General features: G+C 46.6%; 2 protein-coding genes across 2 annotated transcripts in view; one reads left to right on the plus strand and one right to left on the minus strand.

The window, feature by feature from the left end:
- Positions 1–18,607, plus strand: part of LOC137539236 (oxidoreductase HTATIP2-like) — a 121,402-nt gene that overhangs the window by 8,592 nt on the left and 94,203 nt on the right. The gene's annotated exons all lie outside the window — the stretch shown is intronic.
- Positions 1–18,607, minus strand: part of LOC137539143 (oxidoreductase HTATIP2-like) — a 39,344-nt gene that overhangs the window by 5,293 nt on the left and 15,444 nt on the right. Inside the window, exons 4-5 of the mRNA XM_068261645.1 lie at positions 8,935–9,072; positions 1,926–1,987 (exon numbers count right to left, since the gene is read on the minus strand). Coding sequence (XP_068117746.1) covers positions 1,926–1,987; positions 8,935–9,072 — 200 coding nt within the window. The remainder of the gene's footprint in view (positions 1–1,925; positions 1,988–8,934; positions 9,073–18,607) is intronic.

The raw sequence follows: 18,607 nt of genomic DNA on the forward strand, positions 1-18,607 counted from the left end.
CACCTATACCTGGATACCCATACTGGGGGCACCTATACCTGCTACCTATACTGGGACACCTATACCTGCTACCTATAATGGGGGCACCTATACCTGGATACCCATACTGGAGGCACCTATACCTGCTACCTATACTGGGGGCACCTATACCTGCTACCTATAATGGGGGCACCTATACCTGGATACCCATACTGGGTGCACCTATACCTGCTGCCTATACTGAGCACCTTTACCTGCTACCTATACTGGGTGCACCTATACCTGCTACCTATAATGGGGGCACCTATACCTGGATACCCATACTGGGGGCACCTATACCTGTTACCTATACTGGGACACCTATACCTGCTACCTATAATGGGGGCACCTATACCTGGATACCCATACTGGAGGCACCTATACCTGCTACCTATACTGGGCCACCTATACCTGCTACCTATAATGGGGGCACCTATACCTGGATACCCATACTGGGTGCACCTATACCTGCTGCCTATAATGGGTGGACCTATACCTGGATACCCATACTGGGGGCACCTATACCTGCTACCTATACTGGGGCACCTATACCTGCTACCTATACTGGGGCACCTATACCTGCTACCTATACTGCGGCACCTATACCTGCTACCTATACTGGGCACCTTTACCTGCTACCTATACTGGGGGCACCTATGCCTGCTAACTATACTGGGGGCTTTTATACCTGCTATCTATACTGGGGGCACCTATACCTGCTACCTATAATGGGGGCACCTATACCTGCTACCTATACTCGGGCACCTTTACCTGCTACCTATACTGTGGCACCTATACCTGGCTAGCTGTAGTGGAGATACCTATACCTTGCTTCCTATACATGGGGCACCTATACCTTGCTACCTTCCTACCTACACTGAGGGTGTTTATTATTTTGATTGCACCACAGCTATAACGTGCAATGCATCCTCAAAAGTTTGCCTCAGGGAGCAAAAGGTCTAGAACCGGCCCTGCACTGATACAGTATAATCTTGTTATAGTAAACTCTACTACAGTAAACATTTGGGTATATTAAATTAAATTGACAGATCCTGGCCAAGCACCATTGTAAGTATATAGGAGTAATACCTGTTAGAGTAAAAGCATATATAATAGAACTTCTGTTATAGTAAACCTGTTATTTGGACGCTTCGGTATTCTATATCTGGCTATAGTGGAAAGTGGGCCCATTCACACTAGAAGCGCTTTTCCGAGCGTTTTGCGATTGATTCACAGTTTTTAAAATCGATCCCATTCACTTTCATTAAAATCATGGTAAAAATCGCAGAAAAATCGCAGCGATTTCGCGATCGCGAAAATCGCATCGATTTTTCCAGCGATTTTAATAAATGTGAATAGGAGCGATTTTAAAAACCGCGAATCAATCGCAAAGCGCTCAGAAAAGATCTTCTAGTGTGAATGAGCCCAAAGGCCTTGTTCACATTATAGGCGTTTTTGTAAAATTTTAAGCGCGGGCGATTTTTAAAGTCGCCCTCAAAGCGCTTGTGCCATGATTCTCTGTGAGAGCGTTCATATCAGAGCGCTTCCTTTGCGATCTGCTTTGAAAAGCGGTGCTTGGGCCATTTTTGAGGTGATTTGCCTTAATGGAAGGTATAGGAAAAAAACAAAACGCTCACAAAATCGCTTTGGCGAGTAATTGCGTGAATTTTTTTTTATTTAAATACATTGTATTTATTTGTATACATTTAAAAGACGGAAGCGCTCTGCAAAAGCGCTTACAAAAACGCCCACAAAAATAAGCGAACGCGCAGAAAATCGCCAGAAATAGCTTTAAAAAAACGCAGGGAAAAAAGCCCACCACGGACGGACATGCGAGCCGAACACAATGTGAACAAGGCCTAAAAGTGGGTGATTCCTCTGCGTAATAGTGAGAGGTTTATACTCACGCCGGTCTGAAGCTGGAGAATCTCTGGAAGTCCATTCCTTCTATTTCAGCATCCACTTCCCCCTAATGAGAAACAAAGTGCATTATGGGGCTGATTTACTAAGAACAGAAAACTCCTGGGCTGCATAACAGTAGTAATCCACGAGCCTTGCAGCAGCCCTCTGCATACATCCAGGTCAGGCTTCAGGGAATACTGACTTATATGTACGTTGCCACCTGCCTTTCATTTGGATGGCGTTTGATTGGCTTTCAGGCCTGGAACCCACTAAGAATCGCTGCAGCACTTTAAATCGCTGCATCGCTGCGTGCAGTGATTCCTAGGGCATTTGCACGGTAAGGAAACCTCTACAGTGTTTCAGATTTGCGCTTCGCCTTTTTTTTTTTTTTTTTTAATAAAACTTTATTATACTTACAAGGCGGCCTTCTTCTGTCTATAGCCCCACACCCTAAGGCTGGTTTCACACCAGGACGTTGCGTTTTAGGGGACGTTATGGTCGCATAACGTGCCCCAAACGCAACGCCTGGTGCTCTCTAATGTGGACGTCAGCGTGAGCCGCGTTGTGCAGCTCACTCTGGCGTCCGTGATGCCGTGATGCGCACTCTTGGGCGCATGCGGCATCACGTGGTCCCGCCCGGCCAATAGCCGCACAGAGCGGCCGCTCCAGGAAGTAAACACTGCACGTCACTGAGTGCAGTGAATATTAATTAGCCATGTGCTTGGCCGCTCTCCGCTCCTCCCCAACATTACAGCGCATGTGCAAGCAGTCTATAAAGTACTGCATGCAGTATGTTATATTATGGCGCAGCGTTACACTGTAACGCAACGAGGGCACTGGGAACAGCCCATTGATTTTTCATTGCTGTGCGGTGGGCTGAGTTACAGGCTGCTCTAACGTGTGCCTGTAACGTCCCACTGTGAAACCAGCCTAAAGGAAGAGGTCATAGGTGCCTCTCTATGACAAATCAAAGAAGCGCCTTTGACCGCTTTCTTTAGGCTACTTACACACTAAGACGTTGCGTTAGGTGCTACGTTAAGGTCGCATAACGTGCACCTAACGCAACGTATGGTGGTGCGGGAGAGCAGGGGCGTATCTGGTTAATATAGCGTCTATGGCAAACACTAAAATTGCGCCCCATATCCATTTGCGCACCATATCCAATTGTGCCCCATATGCATACTGAAGGTGTCCCTCCAGTATTGATAGCCAGAGGTGCCCCCCAGCATACGTAGTGAGAATTAGCCCCCCAGTATTGTTAATCAGAGGTAGCCCCCAGTGTAGGTCACCAGAATTAGCCACCTTGTATAAGTAGCCAGAGGTCGTCCCTAGGATAAATAGCCAGATGTAGCCCTTCCTGTATAGGTAGTCAACCAGTTTAGGTTGCCCTCCTAGCAGAAGTAATTAGACGAGTGTGCCCCTCCCCCATAGGTAGCCACTACAGTGTAGGTTGCTAGAGTTAGCCCCCAAGTATAAGTAACGAGCGGCATTTCTCAGTATGGTGGTAAAACATGTGGGAGGGAGGGGCAGCCATGGGCGCCCGTGGTGCTGTGGCGCCCATGGCAGAAGCCATGCCTGCACCCCTCTAGATACGCCTCTGCGGGAGAGGACGGTAGAGTGAGCCGCGTTAGGCGGCTCTATCCGCATAAGGTCTCCCAGAGTGGCGCTGATTGGCCGGCGGGACCACGTGATGCGGAGCGAGACACTCCGCATCACGTGGTCCCGCCGGCCAATCAGCGGCCGCCAGTGCAGTGCATATTAAGTAGCCATGTGCGCGGCTACTGTAGCGGCATCTCCCCGCCTCCTCTCCGCCCCCCACTGAGCATGTGCAAACAGTCTAACGTGGCTAAAGCCGCTAGAACGCCGTAGCATGCTGCACTTTCACTACAACTTTCAGCGTTACATGTAACGCAACGTGGGCAGTGTGAACAGCCCACTTGTGTTACATTGCTGTGCATTGGGGGAGCGTTACAGGCTGCACTAACGTGCGCCTGTAACGTCCCTGTGTGGAAGCAGCCTTAGGGTGTGGGGCTATGGATGGAAAAAGGAAATACAGAGACCCAGTAAGTATAATAAAGTTTTTTATCAGCGCACCTCTGATTGGTGGCCATTCGGAGGCGGCCTGGTGATGCGCTGATCCACCTTCGCGCAATTTTGAATTTTTACTTGAGAGCACCCAGGCTATGCATATGCATAATTTAGGATTAGTTAGTGTTAGGGCCCCTCCCATGGGGGATGACTTCTTCGCAGTGGGAGGGACGAGTACTTAATAAGTTGCATGCAAGCTATTACAGAAACCAACATCCTCCAATGGTAGACAGGTGCATTTTATTTGAATGCTGGGTGTGTATTTTATCCCACTAGTGGGGCATGCACTCTCAAGCAGGTAGTCATAAGGATGCAATCCGTTTTTAAGTAGCGCTGTTCCTTTCCTCGCCAAGTTTTTTTTAAAATAAGCTAATCACTCAGCCCCACAAAGTGCAGCATAATTGCTTTGGAGATGGCCAATGAGATGCAAATAATTCTGGTTTGCATGCAGATTGCATGCAAGCCAGTCAGACTGGCAGGAAGGGCATCAAGCTGCAAACAATTTACATGGCATTTGCATGAAAGCCAGGGTCAGTTGCATCACACTGAACATTTCTAAGCTCCTTTGATTTATGCTTGGGGTTTGAACTCAGCCACCCCACTGAATTCAAAACAACCAGGAAAGGACTTCAAATGCAAGAAAAAAAGTATCCAGAATGGTTGCCCCCAGCATAGGTTAGATAGGTAGGTGCCCCCAGTATAGGTTAGTTAGGTAGGTGCCTCCAATATAGGTAGCCTGCCAGAACCGACAGGTTTTGGACTAGCCCATCTCCTCATAGGGGGTTCACAGAGATTTCTTTATTTTCAAAAGCACTTAGTGAATGGCAGTTGCTCTGTCCAACTGCTAAAAATGTGTGCAGCGAACACGGAGGCTGGACAGCATCTTTGTATAAATATTTTTCAGGGAGTGTCTTTAGAAAGAATAAAGGCCTTGCTGAGAATCCCCTATGAAGAGATGAACTAGTCCAAAACCTGTCGGTTCTGTCAGATTTCTACTACCTCCTGTAAGTAACAGCAACATAGGAGAAAAGTAATTTATGGCTCAGAAACCTACTTCTTATTTGTATGCGTTTTAAATTTTAAGATATTCGCAACAGTTTCTCTAAGACACAAAGCTCAGAACTGAGGACAGGAAGTGTGGGACAAGATCTCAAATGGGGCCACAAACTGCATTACAACAAAGGTCTATTGCTCATGCCCATAATATTCAAAGCTATAATGAAAAAATTAACTGGAATTAGACTGTAATATTTGTCCAGGAAGGCAAAACTGTAAGAGGGAAGAGTTTCCAAACTGGGTTACATCAGATTGTGGGGAGAGCTGTTGAAAGGTTACTGAATTAGCAGTTTAAGCTATGAGCACAGTGGTGTAGGGATCACTATAGCAGTTGCTATGGGACAGGGGCGATATTGGGGTCTGCAGTGGGCATTGTGGAGACTCGCAGCGGGTCCCCTCCCATTATAGACACATTTCTCACCTCTCAGCTCCACCGATGATCTGTCATCCCCACCTCTATCATAAGAGGGCGCTCTAGAGCAGGACTTCCCAGCCCTGTCCTCAAGTACCACCGACATTGCATGTTTTGCAGAAAATCACAAACATTCACAGGTGGGGTAATTGATGTCTCAGCAGAGCTGATTAACTACCTCTGTGGGTTTCAACAAAACATGCACTCATTCCCACAATGCCCACATTCTAGGTGGGCATTCATAAAAATGTTGGCAGCTGCGATAGCAGAGCGGAGATCTCCCGCTGAAGGCTGGCGATAAGTTGTCGGAAGGCATGCGGAAACACTGAAGCAGGCAAATTCCCTCCATGCACTGCTCTCTCTGGGAGGTCTGTCCCATTTACTTTCGTGTAATCCGAACTCTTCTCGCTACATCCGAGGAAGCGGTATTTCCTGTCCACTTACCACTTCCTCTAATCTTTATGAATGGACATTTTGTTACTTTTTTCTAAATAAATCTAGAAAAACACAGCAGAAGGCGGAAATTTCTCGCTCTGCTGGGGGATTGTAGATTTTCATGCAGGAACAGCTTTTATGAATGCCTACTTTGCTAAATGGTCGGGAAAGTCAGCTGTTTTGAGCGGAAAACTTGCGGTAAAATTTTATGAATAGAGCCCAGTGATGGGGATGCCTGAAGAAAATAGATCATCCATTGAGCCGAGAGGTGAGTAACATGTCTATAATATTCTCGCTGCTCTGCATTCTGGGAGGGGGGGGGGGGGGGGGGGGGGTTTGTACATTCTGTATGGCTACCGATATGGTCCTACTGCCTACCTACACTGGGGACTCCCTGGCTACCTATACTAAGGGGGCTACCTGTATGGGGACTAGGGATGATCAATGAGATGCAAATATTTCCAAATTTATGTAAATGTGTGCAAATTTGTATGCAAATATATGCAGTTTTGAAACACACCAATCAATTTAAACCCGGGTGGGACTTGATTGGTCCATTTTCAAGCTGCATATATTTGCATAAAAATTTACATAAATATGCATAAACTTGGAAATATTTTCATATCATTGATTATACCTAATGGGGACCCTCTGCCTACCCACACTGGGTGGGGACTCCCTGGCTGCCTATACTAAGGTGTTACCTGTATGGGGGTCCCTCTGCCTACCCACACTGGGTGGGGACTCCCTGGCTGCCTATACTAATGCTTCATACACACTTGAGATAAAAGTCTTTGGAAAAGGCAAGATCACAGACCAATCTTACCACCCTTCATGTAGTATGAGAGCCATACTCTCTACACAGTCTTTTCTATGGAGCTGAACTCCACATCAGATAGAAATCTTTGCAAGATGCTGCACACACAGATGCTGTACAGACACAAAAGATCATTATCTGCAAAAGATCTGTTCCTGCAAAAGATCCGTTTCTGCAAAATGCATTCATAGTCTATGAGATCTGCAGATCATCATACACACTTGGTTTAAGGGTGCGTTTCCACTAACGCGAATTCGCATGCGTTCCCCGCATGCAAATTCGCATAACCAATAAAAGTGAATGAGCCTGTGTCCACTTGTCAGGAAAACGGAGCGTTTTCTTGTGCAGGAAAAATCTGCTCAGCAGAGCCATCCGAATTCGGACACCGCACACACCGCATGCGATTTGCATACAATGTATTTAATAGGGAATTCGCATGGTGTTTTTTCATGCGAATTTTCATGCGAATTCGCATACGATTTCGCATGGAATCAATGAAAAAGCACACAGGCACTGACATGGTTAAATTCGCACACAGCGTCATCCATGTGAAATCGTATGCGAATTAGCGGTAAAATTCGCATACAACCGCATGCGATTTCGCTCCTGCATGCGAATTCGTCCGCGGAGAATCCGTGGCGATTTCCCACCGCACTAGTGGAAACGCACCCTGACAGACAATCATCTGCAGATCATCTGCAGATCAGATCCACCAGGATGGATTTTCAGATCTGCAGATGATTGCCAGATATACAGATGAAGTCTGTTAAGCCAAGTGTGTATGATGATCTGCAGATCTCATAGACTATGAATGCATTTTGCAGGAACGGATATTTTGCAGGAACAGATCTTTTGCAGATAATGATCTTTTGTGTCTGTACAGCATCTGTGTGTGCAGCATCTTGCAAAGATTTTATCTGATGGGGAGTGCAGCTCCATAGAATAGACTGTGTAGAGTATGGCTCTCATACTACATGAAGGGTGGTAAGATTGGTCTGTGATCTTGCCTTTTCCAAAGACTTTTATCTCAAGTGTGTATGAAGCATTAGGGGTTACCTGTATGGGGGACCCTCTGCCTACCCACACTGGGTGGAGACTCCCTGGCTGCCTATACTAAGGGGTTACCTGTATGGGGGTCCCTCTGCCAACCCACACATGGAGCCCTCTGATAACCTATATTGGGCTCTATTCATAAACTGTTACCGCAAGTTTTCCGCTCAAAACAGCTGATTTTCCCGACCATTTAGCAAAGTGGGCATTCATAAAAGCTGTTCCCGCATGAAAATCTACAATCCCCCAGCAGAGCGAGAAATTTCCGCCTTCTCCAGTGTTTTTCTAGATTTATCTAGAAAAAAGTAACAAAATGGCCATTCATAAAGTTTAGAGGAAGCGGTATGTGGACGGGAAATACCGCTTCCTCTGATTTTGCGGATTACATACAAGTGAATGGGACAGACCTCCCAGAGAGCGCAGTGCACGGAGGGACTCTGCCGGCTGAAGTGTTTCCGCATGTCTTCCGACAGCTTACCGCCAGCCTTCAGCGGGAGATCTCCGCACTTGCATCGCAGCTGGCAAGATTTTTTTTGAATGACCACCCAGAAGTGTAAAATACCGCTGCGGTATTTTACCTCTACGAGTATTTACGCCACAAGTTTTTTATGAATAGAGCCCATTGAGGGAGGGGGCTACCCCCGGCTACCTATATGGGTGTCATCACTGGCTACCTACACTGGGGGCACTACTTCTTGCTACCTTTACTGGTTGGATGGGGGGTCCTCTGGCTGCCTAAAATTGGTGTGTGGAGGAAAACAAAGGTACTTTATAACAAACCAAAACTTTGCTATGGGGCCCCATGATCTCTAGCTGTGTCCCTGCATAAATACACCAATGCCACTATGCCAGAACTTTTTCTGATAAATCCAATACAACCCAAACAAAGGTAACCCTACAGTAGGGATGATCACATGTATGCAAATTGTTCCAAGTTCATGCAAATTTATGCACATTTTTATGTAAATGTATGCAGCTTGAAACTGGACCAATCAATTTAAACCTGGGTTTAAACTGATTGGTCCATTTTCAAACTGCATACATTTGCATAAAAATGTGCATAATTTTGGACTGATTTGCATCTCGTTGATCATCCCTACCCTACAGTACAGTTACACCCTGTCACCTTGGTTACCATAATATGTGGTTCACTAACCTTCACTCGGAAATAGAGGAAGCGGCTGCCCTTGTTTGCCCCCCAGGCAGACACCAGGTTGAAATGTTTGCAACCTCCTGATTTGGCCAACTCTGCCGACTTCACCACGTAATCATGATCCACGCGGATAAACCCAGCCTAGGAGGGGAGAAGGGGTGGAAGATTCCAACATTACTTTCATTAGTGCTATGCATTTACACCCACTGAAACAACTGCACACCTGTGTAATCATGTGATTATATAATCAGCCAATCATGTGGCAGCAGTGCAGTGCATACAGTCATGCAGATACAGACCAGGAACTACAGTTAATGTTCACATCAAACACCAGAATAAGGAAAGATGCCATATCAGTGACTGTGACTGTGGCATGATTGTTGGAGGCATAGGGACTGGTTTCAGTATTTCTGTGACAGCTGATCTATTGGAATTCTCACACAGGACAGACTCTAGTGTTTACTCAGAATCATGTGATTATATAATCAGCCAATCATGTAGCAGAAGTGCAGTGCATAAAATCTTGCAGATACAGTTCAGGAATTACAGTTAATGTTCACATCAAACACCAGAATAAGGAAATATGTCATCTCAGTAATTATGACTGTGGCATGATTGTTGGCGGCAGAGGAATTGGTTTGAGTATTTCTGTGACTGCTGATCTATCGGGATTCTCACACAGGACAGTCTCTAGTGCTTACTCATAATCATGTGAAAAAGAAATAACATCCAGAGAGCGACAATTCTGCAGATGGAATCATTGATTAGAGTGGTCAGAGAAGAGAAGAATGTTCTAGAGCTCCACTTGAAGGATTTGTCAGAAGATAGTTCAGCTGTAGTCACTCACATACATAAATGTTCAGCCGGTCTGCAGATATGTGCCACTAATAACTGTGCTTTTACTGAGAACTGAACACAGATATTTGGCTAATAAGGTTTGATTAGATTCAGAGATCAACTTTAAGTTTGATAAAGAAGTCAGAGGTGAATGGCCAGACTAGTTTGAGCTGACAGAAAGGCTACAGTCACTCAAATAACCACTCCTTACAGCTGTCGCCCACATGTGTGGGGAGACTAGCATGGACACTACCAGTGAGCTGCTCTGAAGGGGTTTTGGAAACAGGCACACAAGCCATGTAACCAGCATTTTAGGGTCTGCATTCATTTTTACTGGTGATATGTTAGACTTACTAAGACATCTCCAGATATCTCCAAGCATCTGCAGAGGAAACATCTTGTAAACCTAGATGCTTAATTAGAACTGTCCGGTATTACATGGTTAGGATTTCCCACCCTTACCTGAGTCATACCCGATCATAGTAAAGACTGCCGAGTGGCATATGAAGTAGCGAGTGTGTGAGTGCTGTTGCACATGCTGCAACTAAAGGGCATCCCGGGTTATATCAGATCCCAGCAAGGGCTGATGAGAGAGATTTGTGAGTTTAGTGGTAGATGTAGTAACTACAGTCACACAGCTCCAGAGGGAGGCCTGCATTGTATCAGATCATAGTCATGGTTGCTCAGGAGTATAGGAAATAGTGACTGTACTTGCATGCAGCATCCACAGCAAGATTCTTTTTTAATAAATTCAGAACAATGTAAATATTTTAAATATATGTCATTGAGAATCATTATATGCAAATTCAGACAAATTTTCAAAAACACGTTCTCGCCTGTTGTGTGTTCTGTCTGATGAGTGAGTGCGTGGCATGCTGTATTTTGTTGCACTTCCTTTATAGGGCAGCAGGGTCACTTAGTGGTTAGCACTCTATGGCCCAGTGCACACCAAAACCGCTAGCAGATCCGCAATATGCTAGCGGTTTTGGGAGCTGATTTCAGAGCGATTCTAGGTATGTTTAGAGAGGTTTTCTAAACATACCTAGCGGTTTTGGGTGCGTTTTTGTGTAGCAGATTACACATATTGTTACAGTAAAAGCTGTTACTGAACAGCTACTGTAGCAAAAATGCCTGGCAAACCGCTCTGAAGTAGCGTTTTTCAGAGCGGTTTGCGTTTTTCCTATACTTTACATTGAGGACGAAACGCTTCCGAAATCCGCAAACGCGCAGCAGGAGGCGCGTTTGCGGCTTGGCAAAAAACTCAAACCGCCAGTGTGCACCATCCCATTGCAATACATTAGCCAAGCATTTTTCCAGGTGGATGCGGCCGGCGGATCGCTCCAAAAACCGCTCGTTGTGCACTGGGCCTATTCTTGCAGCGCTGGGTCTCCTGGTTTGAATCCCAGCCAGGGCACTATCTGCACAAAATTTGTATGCTCTCCCCGTGTCTGCGTGTGTTTCCTCTGGGCACTCCAGTTTCTTCCCAAAACATACAGATAAGTTAATTGGCTTCCCTAGACTACAATACATACACTACACAATACATACTGTACATAGACATATGACAATGGTAAGGAGTAGATTGTGAGCCCCTCTGAGGGACTGTTAAGTGTACAGCGCTGCAGAAGATGTTGGTGCTATAGAAAATAATAAACAATAATAAAATGGCCTCATGCATATGGTAATATTATCCTTGCTAATCCCAGCAAAGTACTGCCATACATTATGATAGGGACATAATTTTAACGGTGTAATAACCGGGACATATGGGCAAATACAATACGTGAGTTTTAATTATGGAGGCATGTATTATTTTAAAACCATAATGGCTGAAAACTGAGAAATAATGATTTTTTCCGTTTTTTTCTTATTCTTCCTGTTAAAATGCATTTACAGTAAAGTGGCTCTTAGCAAAATGTACCCCCCAAAGAAAGCCTAATTGGTGGCGGAAAAAACAAGATATAGATCAGTTAATTGTGATTAGTAGTGATAAAGTTATAGGCTAATGAATGGGAGGTGAACATTTCTCAAGTGAAAACGACGGAACGCAAATGGGTTAAACAAAATAAATACAATAAAACCCACAATACATTCCCTTTAAGACTGCTTTCACACTGGGACGCAACGCAAACTAACAGCGCAACGTCCCAAAAATGTCAAAACGCAATTCTATGCCCTGTTATCGTGGCATACAGTAGTCATACAGGAAATGGAAAGTATGCTTCCAGGTCATTACTGTGCATGTGCAAACAGTCCAACGCAGTTAATTACGTGTATAACGTACAGCATGCAGCACTTTCTAATATTGCTACACGTTACACACAAATGCATCGTGTGCACTGTGAGCCCTCTTTCACAGTGCGACGTTAAAGTTGCACGTTAGAAAATTTTATAACGCAGACTAACGCACAGTAATACTAAGTCTGTGCGACATTCACAGTGCACACGTTGCGTTTGTGTGTAATGTGAGGCGTTATTAGAAAGTGCTGCATGCTGTGCGTTTAGCAATGAATCTGCTGCGTTAGTTGTGGTTTTTTTTTTATATGTAACGCATGCGCTGTTTTCATTCCATGACTGTGCAAAGAAAATGGCGCACCAAATGCAGGGCTAAAGAATGCACTATAACGTCCAAGTTATAGTGCACAATGCGTTGCATCAAACGCACTGTCCTGATGGGAAAGTAGCCTGAGGCTTCTTGCACACCAAGACGTTGCATTAGGTGCCACGTTAAGGTCGCATAACGTGCACCTAACACAACGTATGGTGCTGCAAGTGAGGACGGTAGAGTGAGCCGCGTTAGGCGGCTCGAGTCCTATAATGTCTCCCAGAGTGGCGCTGATTGGCCAGCGGGACCACGTGATGCGGAGCGAGACACTCCGCATCACGTGGTCCCGCCGGCCAATCAGCGCCCGCCAGTGCAGTGAATATTAAGTAGCCATGTGCGCGGCTACTGTAGCTGGCTCTCCCCGCCTCCTCTCCGCCCCCCACTGCGCATGTGCAAACAGTCTAACGCGGCTATAGCCGCTCCAACGCCGTAGCATGCTGCACTTTGCACAGAACGTGCAGCGTTACATGTAACGCAACGTGGGCTGTGTGAACAGCCCACTTGTGTTACATTGCTGTGCGTTGGGGGAGCGTTACAGGCGCACTAACGTGCGCCTGTAACGTCTTGGTGTGTAAGCAGCCTTAATGTTGCACAGACTTACTATTGCTGTGCGTTAGTCCACGTTAAAACTTTTTCTAACGTGCGACTTTAACGTCACACTGTGAGAGACCTGAAACTTAAAAACAAATCCTGCTGTTAGACTTCATCCTCTGTAATTAGAGGTGGTCACTGCTGAAGTATCGCTGGAGTCCGCCATCCTTCCCGCCCAGTGCGCCCACGTCACATTCTCCTGCCAATCCGGAGCTCCGCTACCCACGCTGCCTCCTGCCAGCCTCCCGCCTGGACGTCGTGTCATTTGATTAAAATGAGCCTCTAATTTCCCCAGCTTTACTCCTGCATTACGCGGGGCTTAATAGAGCCCAGCCATCAGTCATTGTCTGCGGGAAATTAAAGTGACACAAATACGGCAGGCTCCCTTTCCCCTCTGTAATTAGCCATTTACCTCATTTCAATGCCCGCCAGCGTCCCTCTATTCACCGGCCCAACTCACCGCTGACAAAGTCCCCTTGAAGAACGGCCCAGGGAGAAGCCGGGGATTTTGCCACCTTTAACCTATCGCCCCCCCCTCCCTCCACCACAATGAGGGCCGCCTGACAAAACCTCCATACCTTTGTTTCCCATAGTCCTCTGCTCCAGCAGAAATTCTGATGAGGGAACACTTGGCGTCCCCCCTTAAAGGAGCACTATTGTAAAAAATGTAAAATACACGTGTACATTTCTCCTAGAGTAAAATACACTATAATTGACTTTTCTCCAATGTTCCTGTCACTTACAGTAGACAGTGAACCTCTGACAGGTTTTGGACTAGTCCATCTCTTTATAGGGGGTTCTCAGTATCTTTTTTATTCTTTACAAAAGCTCTCCCCGAAAAAGTATCTACGCAAATATGCCGGCGAGCGGCACTACTCACTTGCACTCTATCTTGGCAGGTAGACTGAGCAACTGCAGTTCAACAAGGGCTGTTTCACACCAAAAATCACAGGAACTTTGCTGCAATTTTTTGCAATCGCTCCCAAAGCGCTGCATGCGCATTAATCCAAAGGGGTTTTGGATACAAGCAAACAGGTCATTCTGAGGCCATTATTTATGCTGTTAACTTGTGCAGATGATGTGCAAGCAGATATTCATAAAACCTAGAACTGTCCATACTACATCATAGCTCCCAACTGTCCCTGTTTTGGCAGCACAGTCCCTCTTTGGGAACCCTGTCCCTCTTTCGTCCTCATCTGTCCCTCTATCAGGACTCATGCACAAATCTATATAAGTATATGTATTTTTCTACTGAAAAAAAAATGTCTTTAATATCAGGGCCGGATTTGTACTTTTTACCGCCCAAGGCCACTGTCACCTGCCGCTTACCTTTCAGTATAGGTAACGAGAGAGATGAACCCTCCCTCCAGTATAGGTAGCCCGATGACCCCTTCCCCTTAGTATAAGTAGCCTTTTGACCCCCCCCCCCCCCCAGCATAGGTAGGCAAATGACCCCTCCCCCTTCCTTTTAGTATATGTAGCTAGATGACTTCTCCCCCCTTTCCCTCCAGTATAGGTATCCAGATGACTCACTTAATCCCTCCTTTTTGCAAACCCCCTTTCAGTATAGGTAGCCCGCTTGCTTTCACATGGCAGCAGCCATCAGTGTCACTCATTTCTCCACTTGTCTCCAGTGCAGAAGCTTCCTCTTCCTTTCCGTCTCCAAAGCTGCCCAAGTCCATAGCCGCCAGCCACAATGCAAACGTGCAGAGAGAGCAAGGTGGCTGCTGCACAGGCGGCTAGCAGCAGATCATGGTCAGTCTGGCCTGATCTCCCTGCATTGCAGCATTTGCAAGCTTGCAAATGCTGCACCAGTTTAGCTTGCTGCTTTGGTGCCCTTGCTCCTGTGGTGCCCTAGGCCATGGCCTAGGCGGCCTTGGCCTAAATCCGGCCCTGTTTAATATACTCTATTGGTTATTTATATCATTTGAATTAATATATTTCTTATTTCCAAATGTTAGAATGAAGGAAAATGAACCAGAATAGAGACGACCAGTGTGGTTTGAATTATAAAACAACATATTTTTCCTAAGAAATCTTTATGGTATGCATGACTAGGGGTGTGCCTGGGGCATTATTAGGGGTGTGGCAGGGGTGTGGCCTAAGTGTCCCTCTTTCTGATCTCAAAATGATGGTAGGTATGCTACATTTACGTAGTTGGGATTTTGCATCTCCAATGGATTAGGCGGAGTTTGCTGGTCGGAGAGGCAGCTCTGGTTACTGAAATTAGCAAGTTTACACGCAGACTAGAGAGGAGGGAGCGGACAGAGCTAGGCAACATCTGAATGAGGGAAGTATGGCTATCTGCTAATCTGAATTAACCTTGGAGACCAGCTATAAAAGAACTGTGATCCGTCATTTATCATTATGTCCTGGCTTATTGATTTACTATCACTAGCAAAAGTGATGAACTGCAACCAATTTTAACTTCCCTTCCCGCAAGCTGATAAAATACAGCACAAATGATCACCCCACAGTGAGAGGCCACTAAACAGTGTTTTAGGACACGCCTTCATCCTGTCTGTTGCACTGACTCAACTATATAGCAATAGCAAGCAGGGAAGTTTGAAATAAGGATGTGATGTCACAGGGAACAGACGCTGTGCACAGAGGTTGATCACTGATGAACACAGAGCATAGGATCATGTGACCACTATTTTCGGCTCACAATTTGGGAGATGTGGCTGGAGCAAATCTGCAATTAGTGGGCTCTGCAGCTGTGCTATTACTAGAGTATCACTTTAACCACTTAAGTACCAGCGGTCTCTGCCCGCTTAACCCTCTGGGCGATACAATTATATCGCCCAGGAGGTGGCGCAGCACTATTTTTTTTAAATTTTTTATTTTTTAAATCATGTAGCGAGCCCTGGGCTCGCTACATGATAGCCGCAGCGCAGCGGCATCCCCCCACCCACTCCGATCGCCTTCGGCGATCAGAGTAAGCAGGAAATCCCGTTCAGAACGGGATTTCCTGCTGGGCTTCCCCGGTCGCCATGGCGACGAGGCGGGATGACGTCACCGACGTCATGGACGTCGTGACGTCAGAGGGAGTCCCGATCCACCCCTCAGCGGTGCCTGGCACTGATTGGCCAGGCTGCGCAAGGGGTCGGGGAGGGGGGGCTGCGCGGCACGGCGAGCGGCGGCGGATCGGCGGCGAGCGGCGGCGATCGGAAGTTACACGCAGCTAGCAAAGTGCTAGCTGCGTGTAACAAAAAAAATTATGCAAATCGGCCCACCAGGGCCTGAGAAATCCTCCTGCGCGATATACCCCGAGCTCAGCTCGGGATTATCGCTCAGGAGGTTAAAGACCAGAGACCGCTGGTACCAGAAACGGCAGCACACCGGCGAATAACAACGGATCACCGCATATACCTGCCACTATCGCCGTCACCGCCGCACATCGGGAACCTGGGCCACCCACTCTGCTGTCTCTATATGACGGCAGAGTTCCTGTGAGCCGGTCAAGAGCCGCTTTCATAGGCTCCTGACCCTACCTATAAATGTAAGCCAATGGGTGCGGCTTACGTTGATAGACAGGGTCAGGAGCCAATGAAATCGGCTTTGCCGTTATAGAGATGGCAGAGCAAGTGAGCTGTGTGGTGGGGAGACAGTGGCGAGATTGTCGGGAGATTGAAATCTATGCCCTGGCAGCCAGGTAGCCATCAAAACAGGGCATAGAATTCAATCACTAAGGTCCTAAAGTAGTTAAAGTAAAACTGAATTGAGAGGTATATGGAGGCTGCCATATGTATTTGTTTAACCTGTTGCCAGCGGCATCACGCCGATGGGCGTGGCCGTGGCGGCAGCCCTAGGACCGCCTGACGCCGATCGGCATAAGGTCCTGCGGGCCTGTTTTGCAGAAGATCGCTGCTTGGCAGGCGGAGCTCCGCCCTGCCTTCAGTCTCCCAGCTGCGAGCACCGCTAGGAGACTGTTAGACGGTGAAAACCACCATCTAATTACCCCATACAGCGCTGCGATCTAAGGCAGCGCTGTACTGGGGACACGGCTGTCCCCTCCAGAGGCTCAGGGGTTATCGGCTGTCATAGACTGAAGCCGATGACCAGGGGAGGACTGGCCAGGGGGGAAGGGGGGAGATTTCCCCCCAGGCTGCCTCTCATTTAATGATTTAGGGCTGGCCGATCCACCAACCGCTTCAATCATTATTATCCAATTGGATGAAAATGTGTGCCGCCACAAGCATGCTTAATCAACAATTTGACTTATTTGGGTGGAAAGTAGTTCAATCTGAGAACAAGGGAAATCTCGGGCCGATGTGGTCGTGAAGTGCGATAATAACAAACTATGAACGCGATGTAAACCCCAGCTGTTGTCCCTCAAAATGTATTATGTGCCCCACGGTGCCTGTGCATTTATAGTTTACCTGTCATGCTGTCCCTCTAGTATCCTTGATGTTTTTCTGCATTGGCGACCACATGACTACCGGTATATAGCATGTGGGGCGCGTGTGACGTCATTTGGGCTGGGGCTGCCATGCAACTGGGCCTCTAGTTTGTGTTTTCCCTCCAGGCCAAAAGGTCCCAGTCCTCCCCTGCCGATGACAGCTGATCACGGGGATTGGCTGGCGGGGGAATACAAAAATAGGGAAATTTAATAAAAAATGATAAGATAAATATTTGCAATAAATAAACAAACACTCTTGGGGGTGATCAGACCCCACCAACAGAAAGCTCTGTTGGTGGGGAGAAAAGGGGGGGGGAGTATCACTTGTGTGCTGACATGTGCGGCCCTGCAGCGAGGCCTTAAAGCTGCAGTGGCCTATTTCTTGAAAAATGGCCTGGTCTTTACCCCCTACAGACACTCCGGTCCTCAAGTGGTTAAGCAATACCAGTTGCCTGGCTACCCTGCTGATCCTCTGCCTCTAAAGGTGCATACACACATCAGACTATAGTCTTTGGAAAATGAAAGATCACAGACCAATCTAACCACCCTTTATGTAGTATGAGAGCCATACTCTACACAGTCTTTTCTATGAAGCTGAACTCCACATCAGAAAAAAATCTTTGCAAGATGCTGCACACACAGATGCTGTACAGACACAAAAGATCAGTATCTGCAAAAGATCTGTTCCTGCCAAAAATCCATTCCTCCAAATTGCAATGATAGTCTGAGATCTGCAGATCATCATACACACGATTTAACTGACATTCATCTGCAGATCAAGCAATCATCTGCAGATCTGAAAATCCATCCTGGTGGATCTGATCTGCAGATGAATGTTAGTTAAATCATGTGTGTATGATGATCTGCTGATCTCATAGACTATCATTGCAATTTGCAGGAATGGATTTTTGGCAGGAACAGATCTTTTGCAGATACTGATCTTTTGTGTCTGTACAGCATCTGTGTGTGCAGCATCTTGCAAAGATTTTTTTCTGATGTGGAGTTCAGCTCCATAGAAAAGACTGTGAAGGTATGGCTCTCATACTACATGAAGGGTGGTAAGATTGGTCTGTGATCTTTCATTTTCCAAAGACTATGGTCTGATGTGTGTATGTGGCCTAATACTTTATCCATAGACCCTGAGCAAGCATGCGGCAGATCAGGTGTTTCTTGTATTGTCAGATCTGACAAGATTAGCTCCATGCTTGTTTTTGGGGTGATTCAGACACTGCTGCAGCCAA

Source organism: Hyperolius riggenbachi, chromosome 11, assembly GCF_040937935.1.
Source record: "Hyperolius riggenbachi isolate aHypRig1 chromosome 11, aHypRig1.pri, whole genome shotgun sequence".
NCBI classification, from domain to species: domain Eukaryota; kingdom Metazoa; phylum Chordata; class Amphibia; order Anura; family Hyperoliidae; genus Hyperolius; species Hyperolius riggenbachi.